The sequence below is a fragment of the Trachypithecus francoisi genome, unplaced genomic scaffold (assembly GCF_009764315.1).
Source record: "Trachypithecus francoisi isolate TF-2019V2 unplaced genomic scaffold, Tfra_2.0 Lachesis_group9, whole genome shotgun sequence".
NCBI lineage: Eukaryota > Metazoa > Chordata > Mammalia > Primates > Cercopithecidae > Trachypithecus > Trachypithecus francoisi.
Genome location: NW_022681474.1, coordinates 55,688,062 through 55,709,455, shown reverse-complemented (window position 1 = coordinate 55,709,455; position 21,394 = coordinate 55,688,062). Strand labels below are relative to the sequence as shown.

Sequence of the window (21,394 nt, the reverse complement as noted above, 5' to 3'; positions counted from 1 at the left end):
AAACTAGAACTCTCACATTGCTGGTAAGAGTGTAAATTGGTTCAAATGCTTGGCAAAATTGTTTGGCATAATACTAAAGTTAAACACATATCTTTCCTCTGACTCTGAAAGTCCATTGCTAGGTATATGCTCCAAAGAAACAAGCGCATATGTCCACCAAAGAATGTATGAGAATATTCAAAGCAGGTTTATTGATAAAAGCCAAAAGCTAGAGACAACTCAGATGTCCATCAAAAGGAAAAGAGAGAAGCAAATTGAGGTAAATCAATCACATAGTACAATAGTATACAACAATAAAAAAGAATTAACTGATACATGCAACCACATGGATAAATCAAACAAATATGTTGAACAAAAGAAACCAGACCATATTCTCTATGATTCCATTTATATAAATTTCAGGAATAGGAAAAACGTATTTATGGTAATAGATGTAAGAATAGTAGTTATTTCTGAGAGTGGGAAAAGGTAGATATTAACTGGGAAATATTATGAGGTAACATTCTGGAGTGAAAGGTCCTATTTTAATTTGGGTTGTGTCTACATGAGTGTATATAAATGTAAAAATTCATCATGTGGTATATTAAAGATTTTTGAATTTTATTATATATGAAAAGGAAGGGAACCATTAATAGAGTAAAAAGGAAAGCAATAAAGTGGTAATATGAAACAAAGGACTTTTATCTAGAATATATATAAAACTCCAAAAAAATTCTGTAACAAAAAACATACAACCCAATAGAAAAATGGAAAAATATAGGTGTTTTATTAAAAAGCGTATCCAAATGCCCAATAAACATATGAAAGGTGCTCAACCTTCCAGGTCTCATCAGAGAAATGCAATTAAAACCACAATGTGGTGCCACTACAAAGCAGAATTACAAAAATTACAAAGGACCATGCCAAATACTGGGAAGAATATGGGAAAACGGCAACTCTCATTCACTGTTGTAAAGAATGTAAACGGTTCAATCACTTTAGAAAACTGGCACTATCTACTAAATAGTAGATATCTTTATCCATAATAAATAACTATTAACATATTTTTAAAAAGTAATTATTGCAAGGTTAAGATTAAGCTCTCGGCCGGGCGCGGTGGCTCAAGCCTGTAATCCCAGCACTTTGGGAGGCCGAGACGGGTGGATCACGAGGTCAGGAGATAGAGACTATCCTGGTCTACACGGTGAAACCCCGTCTCTACTAAAAAAATATAAAAAACTAGCCGGGCGAGATGGCGGGCGCCTGTAGTCCCAGCTACTCGGGAGGCTGAGGCAGGAGAATGGCGTAAACCCGGGAGGCGGAACTTGCAGTGAGCCGAGATCGCGCCACTGCACTCCAGCCTGGGCCACAGAGCGAGACTCCGTCTCAAAAAAAAAAAAAAAAAAAAAAAAGATTAAGCTCTCTTTTTTTATCCTTCTTAGACCCAGAATGATCTTTAAAATGATGAATTATATTAAGTGCAGTATAATCCCTTCAGGTGTGCTTCTAATCTAAAAAAAAAATTTATCCCTTTTAGAAGTTTAATAAATAACTGAGGCCAGAAACCTGAAAGGAATAATACTTTAAAATATTTTCACAATGACCAACAGACCTCATTGCTGAGTGCCCTGCAGGGGTAAGAGAGACATAAGCCTGGCCAAATGCCAACAGCTTCACCTTTTTGCTGAGATTCATATTCTTCATCTTAGCCTTCAGCAGCTTCATCTTATTCATAGTTATTGAATTTTCAATTATCTGTTGCCCAGTAGAAGAAGGCTCAGTTTCTTCATCCTCATCTGTATCCGAACTATACACAGAACCACCACTGAAAAGAAAACAATAACTACTTGAAATTTTTCTGATACCTGCTCAGTGACTAAAAATGCTCTATATGAGGCCGGGCGCGGTGGCTCAAGCCTGTAATCCCAGCACTTTGGGAGGCCGAGACGGGTGGATCATGAGGTCAGGAGATCGAGACCATCCTGGTCTACACGGTGAAACCCCGTCTCTACTAAAAAATACAAAAAACTAGCCGGGCGAGATGGCGGGCGCCTGTAGTCCCAGCTACTCGGGAGGCTGAGGCAGGAGAATGGCGTAAACCCAGGAGGCGGAGCTTGCAGTGAGCCGAGATCGCGCCACTGCACTCCAGCCTGGGCGACAGAGCTAGACTCCGTCTCAAAAAAAAAAAAAAAAAAAAAAAATGCTCTATATGAAACAGCAATCTATAGAAGTTACTAATGATAAAACACTACTTCCATTTTGTCAATGTAAATGTCAATGCAAGGAAAATATATTTCAAATAATGTACTTCTTAAAAGAAAAAATGAAATGGGAATAAATATTATGATCTAGCATTACTGAAAATCTAGTATAGCTGAGCTTCTCCGAATTCAGCATATCATAAATGAAGATGTTTTGGCACCTGTTATATCATTCCCAAAGAGCAAAATCCATTTCCCTGAGAATGTCTGATTTCATTTTATCAGGCAAGGCTGATAATTGTACAACCCAGACAACAGGTTGATGAGATTTCCATGAATCAGAATTTTTAAAAAATTGGCACGGGAGAGAAGTACAGATTTTTAGTCATCCTGAGGGGATTCTCACTTAAAAAAAAAAAAAAAGAATTCATGCACAGGTGTCATCACTTTCTATTCTTAAGAATATTCTTAAAAAGCAAATATATATATATGTGTGTATGTATGTGTGTGTGTGTGTGTATATATATAGAGAGAGAGAGAGAGATAGATACTTTTTTTTTTTTTTTAGATGGAGTCTTACTCTGTCACCAGGCTGGACTGCAGGGCGCAATTTCGGCTCACTGCAACCTCTGTCTCCCAGGTTCAAGCGATTCTCCTGCCTCAGCCTCCCGAGTAGCTGGGACTACAGGTGTGTGCCACCACACCTGGCTAATTTTTTGTATTTTTAGTAGAGACAGGGTTTCACCGTGTTAGCCAGGACAGTCTTGATCTCCTGACCTCGTGATCCACCTACCTCGGCCTCCCAAAGTGCTGGGATTACAGGTGTGAGCCACTGCACCCAGCTAATAAATTTTCTTAAGTAGAAACAACTTAAAATTTGTCTAAGTATGTTTGAAAATGTAAAAACCTAGAATAGCATAGATTTTAACAAGAAAAAAGACATCCAGTCAAGTCATGATACAAGCTATTAAACAGGTTAAACATTTTAATTACTGATCAACCACAGTGATGTTATTCATATTTCAATGTAATTAATATTTGGAACCCTTCCTCTTTGATTGCATAATGATGTATCACACTATTCTCATATTTATATTTACATGTTTGTTTTGCCCCTTATTCCCCCATATGTAAGCAAGTTGAAAGCAGATATTAGATTTTATCTTCTTAGTCTGCTCCAGGCACAGCGCTTGGCACATAGCCAATAAATGTTTGATGAACTGAACACAAAGATTTTGAAATTTAATTTATCTTTTCTATAATGGGAAAATTAGAATGGCAAGGATTTGATAAAATACAAGCTCAGCACATTTGGAGAATGATTAAAACGTTAAAGAAAGCAGAATAAGAATACATATTAGTTTTTATGCAGATTTACTTATAGGAAAACTAGGTTATCCACACTATGGAAGTATGAGGGTTAATAAAATTTCCCATTTTATATGGTTGTAAGAAATGGAAACAATTTAGGATAGCCTTAATAGGATGTTTCTGAAGCACATATTATCGCCACACAAGGGCAAAAAAGAGAGTAGACAGCCCCATTCCTACATTTTATATGGTGAAACATGAAATGCTCTGAAACTGTGAGTTAATTACACGCACTACACGCATGGGTAGCATCAGAAGGAAGAATGTAGGACTGGTCTCCACAACCAATTCAGTCTGTGATGCTTGACTTGTGAAAGTCACAGTTACCTACTACAGCATGGCTACCACAGTATGATAACCAACACAAGTACAACACTGAAGTAATAACACTGCCTGCCATTTACTGAATGCCTGCTCTGCCAGGCACTTCCCACACATTATTCCTAATTCTCACAAAACTACATAAGGTAGATATTATAGCTGATTTTACTAATGAAGAAACTCCAGGTGAGAGAGGTTAAGTGATTTGGCACAAGATCAGAAAGCTATCGACAGCAGACCTAAGATTCAAATCCCCCATGTGTCTGGTTCCCAAGCTGATTCTTCCTACTACCACTCCTTGCTTCCCCAGGCACCAAATGACAGGCCTTACTGCATCATGCTTGTGCACCCAAATGAGTGCCAGAACTTCTACTGTGTGAAGGCTTTTGTCTCAAGGCCAACTACACAATACCTGAAGAGGAAGGGTGCATGAAGATTTTTGTCATTTCACCCTGTGGAGTTAGAAGGAATAACTCAAGTATACACTATTCTCAGTTACTTTGCAATATTTTAATCTTAAATACTTCTGAGTTACCCTGTGGCATTTTCAGTATCTTTATTGAATACTGAAAAAAGTTTCTGATTCAACATTACTGTCATGAAAAGACCTATTCTCTCATGGAATATATACATATACACACACATATATACATATATATCTTTTATATATATAATATGTATTATATACATATATAAAAGAACAATAATGATAAATCACTGGACTCATTTTAGAGCATAAAAGCACTTTTAAGTTCACCTTTTTTTTCAAAGAACCACATTATTGTGTTTTCTCCCATGAAGTATAGATTCATGAGATGAGTTAGAAGCCAATCACAAATTTTTTTCAGATGAAAAATGTAACTAGATTAGGTTAACATGGTAATTTATAAATTTAATCTGAAATGGCTTTCTTTATATTTAAATATCATATTTAAATCTTTTGATTTAATGATAGGATTAAAGGATACAAGATGGGCAAATGTAATATTATTCAAACATGAAATCTGTACATCCCAAAGCCAAGACCTCTTTTAACTTTCACAATTTACCTGTCTCCTTATCTTTCTGCTTTAAAAAATCCCAGGCCAGGCGCAGTGGCTCACGCCTATAATCCCAGCACTTTGGGGGACCGAGGCGGGCAGATCACCAGGACAGGAGATCGAGATCATCCCAGCTAACACGGTGAAACCCCGTCTCTACTAAAACTACAAAAAAATTAGCCAGGTGTGGTGGCATGTGCCTGTAGTTCCAGCTACTCGGGAGGCTGAGGCAGGAGAATCGCTTCCATTTGGGAAGTGGAGGTTGCAGTGAGCCAAGATAGCCCCACTGTACTCCAGCCTGGGCAACAGAGCAAGACTCCGTCTCAAAAAAAAAAAAAATCCCAGTAAGGTGGCATGATCCACTAAAAAGATTTGAGACTAAGAAAAGACTGATGCTGAATTTTGTGTCAGAATGAAACAAATTAACACTCAATTCTACCTCTTCCTTTCTAGAGTAGGAGCCAGCAAACCATGGTCGTGGGTCAAATCTGCCCCACCACCTATTTCCATTTCTGTGTGGCCCATGAGCTAAGAATGGTTTATGAACTTTAATTAGTCGAAAAAACTCAAAATAAGGGTATTTCATAACACATGAAAAGTAAATAAAATTCAAATTTGTGTTCATAAATAAAGTTTTATTGGAACACAGCCGCATTCACCCAATCATGTATTACAAATGGCTGCTTTTGCCTACAATGGCAGAATTCAGTAGCTATGACAGATTTTATGTGGTTCTCTCGTTGCTCTACATTGTGATATGGGAAACTACAAATCATTGTGACATAGTCATAATTCAACAGCATTTTGACTGCCATGTATATTGCTATTCTGTAACTTTTTTTATTAGTAGTGTATACCCAACCTTGTCAAACAAGAAAAGTAGACTTCAAATGTTGCCATTTTAAGGTTCCATAGAGTGGATTATTTGTTAGCAATTAGATAGCAAAGCATGATGCTTATTATTGAGTGACACTATAGCTATGCTAAAGGAAAACAGCATAAATAAGCATTACCAAGTTAGGCGTTCATCACAATATTCCCAACTTGCAGGAAAGCAACAGTCAGAAAAATTAGAAAATTTACAATTTACATCATAGTACAATTTACATCACAGCAGAATTTCTTTACAAAAATTAAAAAATGAAAATGAAGCTATAACCAAAGAAGTTTCCGATTGTTTATATCTGCTAGCCAAGCAAGGAAAGCTACTTATCAATAGTGAATTAATTCACTACTGATCATAGCAGTTGAGGAAGTATGTCCTGAGAAAATAAACTTGTTTAAAGGTTACTTTTTCAGCAGGAACAATTTCTCAAAAAGTTGACAGCATTGGAAGCAACGTCAACAGCTGATTTAAAAATAAGGTAAATGATTGAGTCATTTTCCTTGTTTTTTGATGGGCTGACATATATCACCCATATTGCTCTGTGTTACTGTTTATTGAGGGCATCATTCCAAGTTTGAAGTGACTGAAGAGTTGGCCCCTATGAATAGTCTGCATGAAGCTACTACAGGTGAGAATATTTTCAAATAAATTGCTAAAACATTAATTTAGTATAACTTTAAGTGAACTCTGCTATGACTGATGGGGTGATGTGTGGAACAGAAAAAAAAAAAAACTTAGTTGGACAAATTTATAGAGTTAGTGAACATGTAAGGCCTTTTTTTTTTTTTTTTTTTTTTGTCTTTTTGAGACAGGTCTCACTCTGTCACCCAGGCTGGAGTGCAGTGGTGCGATCTCGGCTCACTGCAACCTCTACCTCCTGGGCTCAAGCAATGCTCCCACCACAGCCTCTGGAGTAGCTAGGACTACAGGTGTGTGCCACCAAGCCCAGCTAATTTTTTTCGAGATGGAGTTTCACTGTGTTGCCTGGGCTTCTCAAACTCCTGGACTCAAGAGATTCACCCACCTTCCAAAAGTGCTGGGATTACAGGTGTGAGCCACCATGCCCCTTAAACATGTAAGGTCTTTAAAGTATACAGTTATTCATCAGCAGGTATTTCATGGTAAATATCTGAATCTATCCTGTGTTATTAAACCAGTAGTGTTAATGGTAAACTTCAATTGTTTCATGGACTTATCCATCATCAGTTTGGTGGCTTACTGGTAATAAAGTTTTATTATGACTTTTTTCAGCTCAGGAACTCTGAATGAGAAGAACTGGCCTTAACTACTATTATAAAACACTTTTTAAATTTTTTAATTGTCTTTGGAAATTAATTTTTACTGTGGACTTCATAATGTTTCGTAATGAATTTAACCTAAAATTACAAAATAAAACGATGTTTATATGTGAAACATATACTGCAATAATGTCATGTTAACAACAACTAATGTTTGAATTGCATGTAATAGCAAGCAGCAATCATTCCCATGCTTTCAAAAGTTGAAATTAGGTAATATCTCTATTCCCATAGAAATTTGCAGCAGATATATTTCTGAGCTCAAGCTATAGGTCTAGCAGTGATTTTATACCTCAGGGCAATTTCCAAAAAATGTCCTATTTCAAAATTCATTTAAATGTGCAACTGAGGAGCTTCCAGGGCAAACAGCAAGAGAAGATCTGATAGAATTTTATAAATGTCTTACCAATGATCAATATGCTCAATAAAATAATGTGCTCATGGACTGATAGCAGTATCTGACAGTACCTATGTGTGTGAAAAAAATTTTTTCTAAGATAAAATACACAAAATCTCATTACAGATCAGTATTAACAAGTGAACTTTTGCAATTGACCTTGCAAATTTGATGGGCAACACTAACTTTCAACCTCAATTAGGTAAAACATTATTCCCATGAAAAAGAATTCCATTCTTCTCTGGAATTCTGTGGTACAAACAGAAGAAAAGTACCCAATTGTTAGTCTTATATTTTGAACTTTGTTAGTAAAAGTTTTGTGGAGATTTGTTTTCTCTCTTGTTACATAAGTACCTATTTAATATCCTTAATGCTGTATCTTGGCCTAAAAATCCTAAAATAGTTACTATCTGCACACCTTTACAGAAGAAGTTTGCTACCTTTGTTGTAGACTAGGAAAGCCTCTTCTAGAACAGGAAAAATAAATGTCCTTCATGGTATGACCAGATCGTTTTCTACTCCTCTTTCTCATTTATCCATCCCTTTCCTTGTCCAATTATTGTAAATGAATACAGAGGAAGAAAAAATAAATAAATTATCTTGTGATGAACAATAAGACAGTTCTAATTAAATTCCATGATGACATTTGAGCTGAGTCATAAAAACAAATAGAAGTTGGCTGAGGAGAAGCCGGAGTAAGAGGAGAAAATGACGTTTTAAGACAAAGGGAAAAGGTGTATAAAAACACAGCATAATGAAAAGACCTGGAAAACTATGGTGACAGGTTGTCAAAGGACTCATACACTAAGCTGAGGAGCTTGGGTTTCCTTTAGGAAAAGGGAGCCAAAAGAGTGTGTACTAGGGAAGAAAACTAAACAGTGAGCCAGCACATGGCAAAAGTGGTATGAAGACATTCTATTAATGGCCTAAGGCTGTAACCCTCACTGCTACCTCCTCCATTTCTTGCCCATGGTTTATGCCAAGTTTGCAGTGCTAACCAGATGCTGACATATTAAAGTCAACAGGTAACACCCATGTGTCACAGTCTGCTCTCTGAGGCCACAAAAAATTGAGTCTAATCTTTCTTTCACATAACACTCTGTGGTGGGCAGAATCCGAGGAAAATCTCTCTGACTCTTGACCCCTGGTGTTCACATCACATATGGTTTCCTACCCTTGAGCCTGGGCATGATGGACGTCTTGCTTCTAGCCAACTGAATATGGCAAAGGATGCTGCAGATGTAATTTAGGCCCTAAATCAGTCGGTTTTGAATTCATCAAGAGGGAGCTGAGGGCAGCCTCTAGTCAACAGCCAGCAAAAAACTGGGCCCTCCATCATGTAACTGAAAGGAAATGAATTATGCCAGCAATAAGAGTGACCTTGTAAGTAGATTCTCCTCCCCAATCAAGCCTCCTGATAAGAGACTTGCTGACACCTTCACTCCAGATTGTGAGACTCGGAGCACAGTGATGCTGTGCCTGGACTCCTGACCCACAGAAACTGTTCTCCAAACTACAAGCTGTTTTTTCTTTAAATGATTTCACCACTACCTTTTTATTTTGCAGGACCTGTAACACCTTCCCTTTCTCTGTCTGCTTGGCAAACTCCACTCTCCTTTTAGGGTCACAGCTTCTCAGAGGTTGTGTCTAACTCTCTGCTTTTCATGCATAATAAAGGCCCTCTCACCTATTCTCCCAGAAATCCTGATATCTTTTTATAACATCACCAACATTATATCACCGATACTGTTTATAGCCGACTGCATGCTCCATAAAGGTAGGAACAATCATCTTTACAACATCAGTGCCTTGCTCAATGAATGGCCATAGAAGTTCACTGAGTGAATGCTTAATAACTTGAAGTGAAAGAAGATAATCATAGTAACTCAGAATGCATAGCAACTAACTGAGAGGTTGCCTTGTCTATTGCTTAGCTAAATATCTGTAGGGTTTTTCGTCCTGATTTTAGAATATTACAATTTCTCTCCCTTTTATAGAATAGGAAAACAAGATCAGAGAAGAGATTTATGCGCCTTTAAGCAGCAGACTTAAATTTAGAAAAAAAGGTATCAACTTCAGGTTTAACCATTTCTATTATGCTAAGGTTGTATAATAACACACTATTATGACAGGATTCTATACTCTATTAGGCATCTTAGAGTTTCACAGAGTAACAGAAACAAATCTTTTTATGAAAACATCCCACTCTGTAAAAAAATCTCAGTTTTATCATATTAATCATATGAAGGACAATTTCAGACTTATATATTGGGGGCTGGAGTAGGAATAAGATGCATGACATTTGTTAATATATATAGATTATTTTGACAACACAAGGTAAACAAAAGTTTATGCAGTACCTCATACGATGTTCTCCTTTTCTCCGTAAGACATGCAAATGAAAACCTATTTTCTTTGAAGAGTCAGATAACGGTGTTAAAGTGCCATCTCCCCTGTCTACTGCAGGAAAGAAATTCAATTGATCTCCTTCTTGGTACACCAAAAATGTAACTTGTTTGTTGCAGGAGGTCTTCTCCCAGACCTCAACTCGACTGGAATCCAAGTACTCTGCCATCTTCCTAACTGGATCTTCTGTAGGAACTACAAATGGAAAATTGATAAGTCTTCGATTTGGATCAAGTTTTATGCATCTGGGCACAGTAGTAACAGGATATAATGTACTGAATTTGAACAACAGCCCTGTGCATATAATATGAACATGATATTCTTTAAATAAGTTTCTGATCTTTCTAGAGTTAATATAGCTTCATGTTGTATTAATAAGAAACAAACGAAATGCATGATTATGTCACTATGTTAAAAGACAGAGCTAAACCAAAACATGAGGGTTTTTTGTCCTATGCCATTATAGTCTATATTTTTTTCCCTATGCCACTAGAGTCTGTATATTTGCTGATTCTATGACATTACTATCAACAATTCTTTTACCATATACTTTTTACTCCCTATATTTTCAAATATTGGTTCCAACAATAATTAAAATCAACATAAATCCCACTTACTTTAGATTAAAAGTACACAGACACAGTCGTGTGTGGTGGCTCATGCCTGTAATCCCAGCACTTTGGGAGGCCGAGGCAGGCAGATCATGAGGTCAAGAGATCGAGACCATCCTGGCCAACATGGTGAAACCCCGTCGCTACTTAAAAAAATACAAAAATTAGCTGGGCATGGTGGCGTGCACCTGTAGTCCCAGCTATTCGGGAGGGTAAGGCAGGAGAATTGCTTGAACCCAGGTGCCGGCAGTTGCAGTGAGCTGAGATTGCGCCACTACACTCCAGCCTGGCGACAGAGGGAGACTGTACCTCAAAAAAAAAAAAAGGGACACACACACACAAATACATAATTAGGAGACATATCTAAGAAATTAGAAGTATTTTTTTTCTTTCTTTCTGGTTTTATATAAAAGCTGATTCTGAGAGCTGTTTCTTGACGTGAAAGTAAGTAATTAAAAGTACATAATAACAGAACAGGAGGGGGTCACTTAATGTACTAAAACTGCAACAGTTCCAGGAAAAAATAAAAGTTCTCTCCCAAAGACATTCTCATCACACTGCAGAAACATCTGCTTTCTCCTAAAAGAGGCAAAGATTTCCCAAGCTGCATAACTTTTATTTATTTATTAACAGAATCGTGGTGCTCTACAATCCTTTAAAAAGAAGTTGCAGCAATAGGAAAGTATTAAACTTGGAAAGCAGTAAGGTAAAAACATCAAAGATGTTTCCATAGCCTAAATTCAATAACACTATTACTAACACAAAAATCTTATGATTTAGCTTGCTTTATGAAAATAGTTATTTGGATGTTTTTATTTACTTTCATAGGCCCAAAATGTATAAATATTAAAAAACACTTTTCAAACAACTTCTTGCCCTTTGTAAGTTAATGTTCCACTTTCCATATTACATCCAGAGATAAAAATTTGGATCAGAGGGCAGACCTTTGGGGGAAAAAAAAAACAAAATACAACAAAAAAGAAATAAAAATGATGCCTATTTTTTTAGATATTGCTATAGCCATTACCACAGTCACATGAAAGCCTTTCCTAAACCAGCACAGGGCGCCTTACTCAGGCAGGTGTATGTGTGTATCTTCTCACAACAGAAAGTCTTTCAGATTTTACCAGCTATAAAACAATGTATATGAAGTTTGATATGCATTGGGCACAATTTAGTTTTAGAAAAGAAACTAATTTTAATCTTTCTATGCTGCTTTGATAATGGTTATTTCAAAAACAATTTTTATCTTTTTATTTGTATTCTTTATTTGAGACAGAGTCTCACTCACTCACTCATATGTTTATGAAGAGTGTTATACAGATTCTGAGGCAAACATATTTTTTCTTTTTTTTTTTTTTGAGATGGAGTCTTGCTCTGTCGCCCAGACTGGAGTGCAGTGGCGCAATCTCCACTCAACTGTAACCTGTGTCTCCCAGGTTCAAGCAATTCTTGTGTCTCAGCCTCCTGAGTAGCCCGCCACCATGCCCAGCTAATTTTTGAATTTTTAGTAGAGATGGGGTTGCACCATGTTGGCCAGTCTGGTCTCAAACTCCTGACCTCAATCCCAGTGCCTATAATCCCAGCTACTCAGGAGGCTGAGGCAGGAGAATCACTTGAACCCAGGTGGCAGAAGTTGAAGTTAGCTGAGATCAAGCCACTGCACTCCAGCCTGGGCAACAGAGCAAGACTCCATCTCAAAAAAAAAGTTTACCTCAGAGTCTGTATCACACTCCTCATAAACATATAAAACAATTTTAGTTCTAATAAGAAAAGAAGGTGTTTTGATTAGACACTCTGGTTTAAAGTAGTATTACACACAAATAACCAACTTTCAAAAATGTAATACAATAGCATTCACATGGCATTAAACAGTATATAATTCTCTCTTAATATAATGGCTCAGTAAACATAGGGTTCTTGTGCTACTCTCAAGAGTTATTCCTATAAACATCACATAGTTATTACCGTAAATGTCACATAGGACAATTACTTAAATCAAATTATTTAAAAGTCTCTGATATCAGGAGCACTAACAGGCCCTAACATTACTAACTTTGTTTTTCTCTAACCTATAAAAAGCAGTTCAACAGTCAAAGTAGCATATCTCATTAAATCCTCTTGAAGTAGCTAAGAAAAAGATGGCAATAATCCTATTTTCTAACCAAAATTATGAAACATAGGGATATAATTTGACATGTGGAAGCAAGCCAGGAGTAGAATCAATACTTATCCTCCAGTTTTCTGGTTAGTGAAGGATCAAATAAATCTGAAGGCCTTCCTCAAAATGAGGTCCACAGAAGAGGACACTCTGACTAGTCTCCTCCACTTGATGGGAATTCATGTGACACACCTGACTCAGGGACCAATATGAATACTGCCTGCTCTTCTTATGCTTAATAAAACCCTCTCATCAATCAAGTCTCCACTAATGTCATCTTTTTTGAGGGCCCTTCCTACCCTGTTTTCTGCATAGCACTTACAACCATTAGGAGTTACGTCGACTCTTTACACATTTATTGTAGGCACTGTCATGAAGCAGAGACTTTCTCTCCCATGTCTACCATACTTGGAACATTGCACTGACCATTTAGTAGATGCTCAATATGTATTTGTTGAATGAATGACTGGATTTCAGAACTACTTATATTCTGAGAAATGATGCAACAGGGCCATGATAATATCCATGAAACCCAGATGCATCACAAACCAAGTAAACAGGCAACGTTGGAATTTTGCAAAACAATCATAGTCTCAGGAATTGAAGATCTGGTAGATTTAAAAATAAACAAGATTCCTATGAAACTAAACACAATGGTAACATAATACTTACAGTAAGTCATTCCATTTCTGTTCCCTATATTGGCAAAAGGTTTATTTTTAAATCTCCCTGAATTGGATCAGGAATCAGGTGATTTTTCTGAATTGTATTTTAGAGTTTCAGCCTCTAGGCATTAGGTTTTAAAGAACAAGGCCTAGAGAACCAAATGTGATTTTTCTAAGACCTAATAGCAGAAAGGAAACCTAAATGAAACCTGAGGCTATAAAAATATTAACTGACATAAAGAATGTTACTGTCAAATTGCTTTTATATATATATATATGCCTACCTCTTCTAGTATTTATAGGTCCGCCACGCATAGCCAAAACTAGCTTCAAGGTACACCCTTCTGAAATGCTGTGGACAGTTAACACAAAAATAAATCATAATCATCAAAATGCATTCAGTGCTAAATGTACACATAATTACATGCCGGCTTATCAGGCAGAGTGCCTACTCTCTAAAATATAAAAATATAGCAATATAAATACATATAAAATGTTAACGTATTTACTGGTACAAATAATAAAAGAAGTGAAACAAATTCTCATAAGCCATAAAGAAATCCAAGAATAAACATACTGGAAAAGACCTCTGTGATTATGCGTTTTAGCTTGTTCATTTCACGTTAAGGAAAAGGAGGCCCAGAGAACAAAAGTGGCTTGCCCAAGACCCAAAGTGTAGAAAATAGCAAATCTATTTAATAAAATAGAAAACAGAACAATAACAAGGTCTCCTGACTCTCAGTGCTCTTACGGCTATTACACACTGCCTCTTATCCTTTTGCCCTTTTCTTAAGAAAGGAGTGATGAATTATGTGAAAGAGGGGAGAAATAAGAGAGACAAAGTGTCAGAAAGTATGTTGGTAGTCACTGGTGCACACAGCATTGCTTAGTAACAAAAGCAGGGCTTAATGAGAAAGGAAAGACTTTGGGAAGAACAATTCTCTCTTATCCAAAACTCTTGTAAAAACAGAAAGAAAAGGAACATGGCCAGGAAGGAATGGTTCAATATTCAAAGAAAGGAGCAAAGTAGGCAAGAAGATAATAGGAGGATTTCAAAAGGCAAGAGATAAACAGCTTGACATGAAAAATGAAAAGGGAACATAAACGTATCAGAGGATAAAGGTTAAGTAGTATAGAGTACCAAACTAATGCATCTAAAGTTCAGGATGTATGATGAAATCTAGGAATCTGAACTATTCAGAAGAAAAAGAGACATGATCTAAGAGTTCAAAAGACAAATATTAGCATATGGAGTCATAATACTAAGTGCCTACAAAACAGCCAATATGCAATTACACTCACTTGTAATCATTCAAGCAATAATCATTTTCAAGTTCCATGTTATTCCAAATTAAGTGCTGTCGACAGATGGGAATACCTTAAGGGAAAGTTATTTAAAAAAAAGTGTTAAAAGAATTCAATAGCATCTCCAAAAGAGTATGATACAAATCTATTTCATTAAGGAACTAAGAGTACTAATAAATTAAACATTGTTCTAAATTGAATGCTAGGTGCTAAAATTTACAGAAGGCATGCCTAAAAGGAGATATAGTCCAATCCATTCACTGTAGAAAAGAACAGGTGTTGCAACAACTCTCTGGTCCTAAAACAAGGTATAAGATAGAAAGCCCTTTAAAAAGGCAAGATAGTATGCTCCTGCACAGCAAAAGAAGCTATCAACAGAGTAAAGAGATGATCTACAGAATGGGAGAACATATTCACAAACTATGCATCTGATAAAAGTCTAATATCTATATTCTACAAAGAACTTAATTCAACAAACAAAAAACAATCCCATTAAAAAATGGGCAAAGGACATGAACAGACACTTCTCAAAAAAAAAGACATATATGTTGCCAACAAATATATTTTAAAAGCCCAACATCACTAATCATTAGAGAAATGTAAATCAAAACCACAATGAGATACAAGCTCACACCTGTCAGAATGGCCATTATTAAAAAGTCAAAAAATAGCAGATGTTGGCAAGGTTGAGGAGAACAGGGAACGCATACACTGCTGGTGGGAATGCAAATTAGTTCAGCCATTGTGGAAAGCAATGTGGAGATTTCTCAAAGAGGTTAAAATAGGACTACCATTCAACCCAGCAATCCCACTACTGGGTATATACCCAAAGAAAAATAAATCGTTCTATCAGCAAGACACATGCACTGGTATGTCCATCACAGCACTATTCGCAATACCAAAGAGATGAAATCAATCAAGACGCCCCCACAACAGTGGACTGGACAAATAAAATGTGGTGCATATACACCACAGAACACCATGCAGCCATAAAAATAATAAAATTATGTCCTTTGCAGCAACATGAATGCAGCTGGAGGCCATCATCCTAAGAGAACAAATGCAGGAACAGAAAACCCAAATACCATGTGTTCTCACTTATAAGCAAGAGCTAAACACTGAGTATTTATGGACACAAATATGGGAACAATAGACACTATGGACTACATGGGGAGGGAAGGGGATGTGGGTTGAAAAACTACCTATCAAGTACTATGCTCACATCCTGGGTGACAGGATAATTCATACACCAAACTTCAGTAACACACAATTTACCCATGTAACAAACCTGCCCATGTATCCACTGAACCGAAAATAAAAGTTGAAAAAAAAAAAAAAAGGTTTTGGGCTGGGTGCAGTGGCTCATGCCTGTAATCCCAGCACTTTGGGAGGCCAAGGCAGGTAGATCACAAGGTCAAGAGATCGAGACCATCTTGGCCAACATGGTGAAACCCCATCTCTACTAAAAATACAAAAACTAGCCAGACATGGTGGCAGGCGCCTGTAGTCGCAGCTACTCGGAAGGCTGAGGCAGGAGAATCACTTGAACCTGTGAGGCAGAGGTTGCAGTGAGCCGAGATTGCGCCACTGCACTCCAGCCTGGCAACAGAGTGAGACTCCATCTCTTAAAAAAAAAAAAAAAAAGACATCATGAATCAGGCCTGAAGAGTTTAATATTTAAGGCCTAAAATGGAAATCAAAAGCGAACAGGAATAGCTATTCTTATATCAGATAAAACAGACTTTACAGCAACAACATTAAAAAAAAAAAAGACAAAGAAGGTCGTTACATAATGATAAAAGGATCAGTCCAACAAGAAGATATTACAATCCTAAATACATATGCACCTAACTCCTGAGCTCCCAGATTCATAAAACAATTACTACTAAGAAAAGAGATAGACAACAACACAATACTGGGGGACTTTAACCCTCCACTGACAGCACTAGACAGGTCATCAAGACAGAAAGTCAACAAAGAAACAATGGACTTAAACTACACTCTAGAACAAATGGACCTAACAGATATTTACAGAACATTCGACCAAAGAACTGAAAAATATACATTCTTCTCATCATGAAACTCCAAGATCATATGAGAGGGCACAAAAAAGTCTCAAAAAATTTTTAAAAATCAAAATTCTATCAAGTATGCCCCCAGACCACAGTGGAATAAAATTAGAAATCAACTCCAAATACACAGAAATTAAACAATCTGCTGCTGAACAATTTTTGGGTTAACATTTTGAAATCAAAATGGAGACTTAGAAATTCTTCCAAAGGAATGATAGTGATACAAGTTATCTAAACCTCTGAGATACAGCAAATGCAGTGCTAAGAGGAAAGTTTATATAGTGCTAAATGCCTACATCAAAAAGTCTGAAAGGTCACAAACTGACATCACAGTTTGATGTGTAACATCACACCTCAAGGAACTAAAGAAACAAGCATGAACCAAACCCACAGCTAGCAGAAGAAAAGAAATAAAGATCAGAGCAGAACTAAATTGAATTGAAACAAAAAAATACTAAAGATCAATAAACAAAAGGTTGGTTCTTTGAAAATATAAACAAAATCCACAGGCCATTAGCTATATCAATCAAGAAAAGAAAACAGAAGATGCAAATAAACTCACTGAGAAATAAAAATGGAGACATTACAACTTACACCACAGAAATACAGAAGATCATTCAAGACTACTACAAATACCTTTATGCACACAACCTAGACAATCTAGATGAAATGGATAAATTCCTAGAAACATACAATCCTCCTACCTTAAGTAAGGAAGAAATAGAAATCCTGAACCAATAACAAGCAGTGACAATGAATCAGTAATTTTTAAATTGCCAACAAAAAAAAAGCCCAGGGCTGGATGGATTCACAGACTAATTCTACCAGACATTCAAAGAACTGGTACTGGCCAGGCTCAGTGGCTCATGCCTGTAATCCCAGCACTTTGGGAGGCCAAGATGGGTGGATCACGAGGTCAGGAGATCAAGACCATCCTGGCTAACACAGTGAAACCCATCTCTACTAAAAATATAAAAAATTAGCCGGGTGTGGTTCACACACCTGTAGTCCCAGCTACTCGGGAGGCTGAGGCAGGAGAATTGCTGGAACCTGGGAGGCAGAGGTTGCAGTGAGCCGAGATCGTACCACTGCACTCCAGGCTGGGTGACAGAGCAAGGCTCCGTTTCAAAAAAAAATAAAAGAAAAGAATTGGTACCAATCCTATTCAAACTATTTCAAAAGACTGAAAAAGAGGGAATTGGCCAGGCGAGGTGGCTCACGCCTCATGCCTGTAATCCCAGTACTTTGGGAGGCTGAGGTGGGCAGATCACAAGGTCAGGAGTTTGAGACCAGCCTGGCCAATATGTTGAAACCCTGTCTCTGAGAGCTCAAAGCTGCAGTGAGCTGTAATCGTGCCACTGCACTCCAGGCTGGGTAACAAAGTGAGAACCTGTCTCAAAAACAAAAACAAAAAAAAACCTGTAATGGAAAAGTTAAAAGCACTAGAACTCAAAACACAGTAACAAGAAAACAACAAAAATTTGAATAGATACTTCACCAGAAAAGATACAGATGATGCAACAGACTGAATGTTTGTATTCCCCCACTCAAATTCATATGCTGAAGCCTAAATACCCAATATAATGGCATCAGAGGTAAGGTTGGAGGTCTTTGGAGGTAATTAGGTCATGAGGGTAGGGTCCTCAAGAATGGGATTAGCGTCCTTAGAAGAGAGATGATCTCCCTCTCTCAGTCTCTTTACCATGAGAGGATATAGAAAGAAAATAGCTGTCTGCAAACCAGAAAGAGTGCCCTCACCAGACCCTAGACCTGTGGGTAATCTTGGACTTCCCAGCTCCAGAACTGTGAGAAATAAAACTCTGTTGTTTAAGCCATCCAATCTATGGTATTCTGTGACAGAAACCTGAACTTTTTTTTTTTTTTTGAGACAGGGTCTCATCTGTTGCCCAGGCTGGACTGTAATGACGCAATTTTAGTTCACTGCAACCTCCACCTCCTGAGCTCAAGCGATCCTCCCACCTCAGCCTCCTGAGCAGCTGGGACTCCAGGGGCATGCCGCCATGCCCAGATAATTTTTGTATTTTTAGTAGAGACAGGGTTTCGCAACGTTGCTCAGACTGGTCTTGAACTCCAGGACATGAGTGATCCACCTGGCTCAGCCTCTCAGCCTGAACTTATTAAGACAGATGACAAGCAGATTAAAAGATGCATAACATCATCAGTCACTAGGAAAATGTAAATTAAAACCACAGTGAAATATTGCCAATTCATATTATAATAGCAAAAATGAAACAAAAACTGAAACTAAAAGAACCCAGACAATATTATTAAGTGCTGATAAGGATACAGAGCAACCAGAACTTTTACGTATTACTCATATAAACACAAAATGGTAACAGCCACTCTGGAAAATAATTTAGCAGTTTTATAAAGTTAATATATACTTCCTATGCAATTCAGCAATTCCACTCTTAAGTATTCACCCAAGTGAAACAAAAACCTATGCTTTCATAAAAATGTGTATGTGAAAATTTATATGACTTTATTTGTAATCACCAAAAACTAAAAACCACCCAGATGTCCCTCAACTTGGGAATGAATAACTATGGTACTTCCTTATAACGGAACATTACTCAGCCATAAACAGAATGAACTACTGATACATGTAACAATATAAGTCTCAAATGTATTATGCGTAAGTGAAAAACAACCTGACTTAAGAGACTATAAAGTATATGATTTCATTTATATAAAATTCTAAAAAAGGCAAAATTACAGGAACAGAAACAGATCAGTGAGTACGACAGGGGCTTGGAATAGAGGAAGGGATTGACCACAAAAGGTACAGGAGAATTCTGATGGGTAATGGAACTGTTCTATATCTTGATTGCAGTGGTGACTGTATGATAGTAAATGTCTGCCAACACCAACAGAACGATATACTTGTTATGGGTTGAACTGTGTCCCTTCAAAATTCTTATGTTGAAGTCTAAGCCCCTTATACCTCAGAATGTGACCTTAATTTGAAGATAGAATCTTGACATATGTATTCAAGTTAAAGTGAGGTAACTAGGGAGGGCCCTAATCCAATATGACTGGTATCCACATAAAAAGGAGAAATTTGGAGGCAGATACACATAGACACAAGGAGATTATCACGTAAGAAGACCAAGGTGATGCCTTGAATAAGCCAATGAACTAGAAAGATTGAAAGCAAATCCCTAGGAGCTGGGTGAGAGGCATGTGACAGATTCTACAGCCCTCAGAAGGACCTGACACTCACCAGCTAAATTTCGTATTTTCAGCCTCCAAAACTGTGTAACTTTCTGTTGTTTAAGTCACCCAGTTTGTGATACTTTGCTATGACAGCCCTAGCAAACTAATACAATATGTAAATTGTATGATATGTAAATTATATCTTCCTAAAACATGGTTTGTTAGAATTTGGAGACAAATGAAAACATGCTCAGTATTATTAGTTAGCAAATTAACAATGTGTATAAACTACAAAAAATGATCAAAGCTATCTAATCGTATACATTGCTGTGATTACAAAGCCCTTAAGTAACTATTACAATTTTTTAAACAAAAAAATATTTTTAGCAAAACAAATACTTGGAATTTAGTAACACTGACATTCAACTTACCAAAAACTTATAGGATATAGCTAACACAGTTATTGGAATTTTAAAATAAATAGTTATGTTTTTAAGAAGTTGAGACTCCTAGTTTCAGCTCTGATATGTGGAGAACTTTTAATTCACCACTTCTTACAAGAAAAAAAGCTGAACAAACTGAAAACCAACAACTTTTCCTGGTGCCATCAGAGAAATTAGGTAGTAAGGTAAACTACCATAAAAAAATCTGTTGAGATAGGCAAACCCAGAGAGCCAGAGTCAAGATCCGTTTACGTGAAGCAGAAGCCTCTACAGTCATGAATTGGAAGGAACACTTACATGGTAATTTTGATGAATTCATAGAGGCTGAGTGTGGACTAGCATGACACTGGGAAATTACTGAGGGCCAGTATACCAGGCCCCTCTAGCCTCCCTACCTCACTTGAACTACTAGAAGCTGAGGGAGAAGAGAAGCTAAGACACATTTTGAAGGTCCCAGCCCAGAGGCACAGACCCACTGAAAGAGTTAATCGTAAGATTAGAACGAAAATGACAGTGGGGTTTTTTGGTTTACCTTTTGTTCAGTTTTGCTTTGATTACAGAATGTTTCCCCTTTTCCCAATATCTCACCACCACACTAACAAGGCTCCAGTATAGCAACAGTGGATTACAACTGAAAGAATTGTAAGACACAAACTCTAAGGAGGAGTCTTCAGGGAAACTCAAAGGCATCAGGGGAGACAAAACAAGAAAATGAGAGGAATTTGAAGCCTCTAGCACTTGCAACTATAGCAAACATTAAACACAGCCCAATTTCTAGCCAGTTGAAGATAAAACCTCACTCTAATGTCCTATTTACCTCAATTCCTATTACCTGATATATTATATCTGGTTTTCAACTAAAAATTACAAAGCATGCTAAAAGACATGAAAACACACAGTCTGAAAAGAGAAAACTATCATCAGAAATAGACTCAGATATGGCAGAGATCTTGAAATTATCGGACAGGGAAATTAAAATAGCTAAGATTAATATGCTAAGAAATCTAATGGAAAAGTATACAACATGAAATAACGGATTGATAATACAAGCAGAGATGGAA

At 37.1% G+C, this 21,394-nt stretch overlaps 1 protein-coding gene across 10 annotated transcripts in view; it reads right to left on the bottom strand.

Moving 5' to 3' along the window:
* The window catches only part of ZFAND4 (zinc finger AN1-type containing 4), a 62,791-nt gene that overhangs the window by 20,795 nt on the left and 20,602 nt on the right, over nucleotides 1-21,394 (bottom strand). For 7 of the 10 annotated variants that reach the window (XR_004436438.1, XM_033208566.1, XM_033208567.1 and 4 more), the window contains 4 exons: nucleotides 14,639-14,714; nucleotides 13,621-13,688; nucleotides 9,854-10,094; nucleotides 1,657-1,804 (listed from right to left, as the gene is read on the bottom strand). Coding sequence is in view for 9 of the 10 variants with exons in the window: in XM_033208567.1 (XP_033064458.1) it covers nucleotides 1,657-1,804; nucleotides 9,854-10,094; nucleotides 13,621-13,688; nucleotides 14,639-14,714 (533 nt within the window). In the remaining variant the exon portion in view is untranslated. The remainder of the gene's footprint in view (nucleotides 1-1,656; nucleotides 1,805-9,853; nucleotides 10,095-13,620; nucleotides 13,689-14,638; nucleotides 14,715-21,394) is intronic. The other 3 variants (XM_033208569.1, XM_033208568.1, XM_033208570.1) reach the window with 1 other exon arrangement.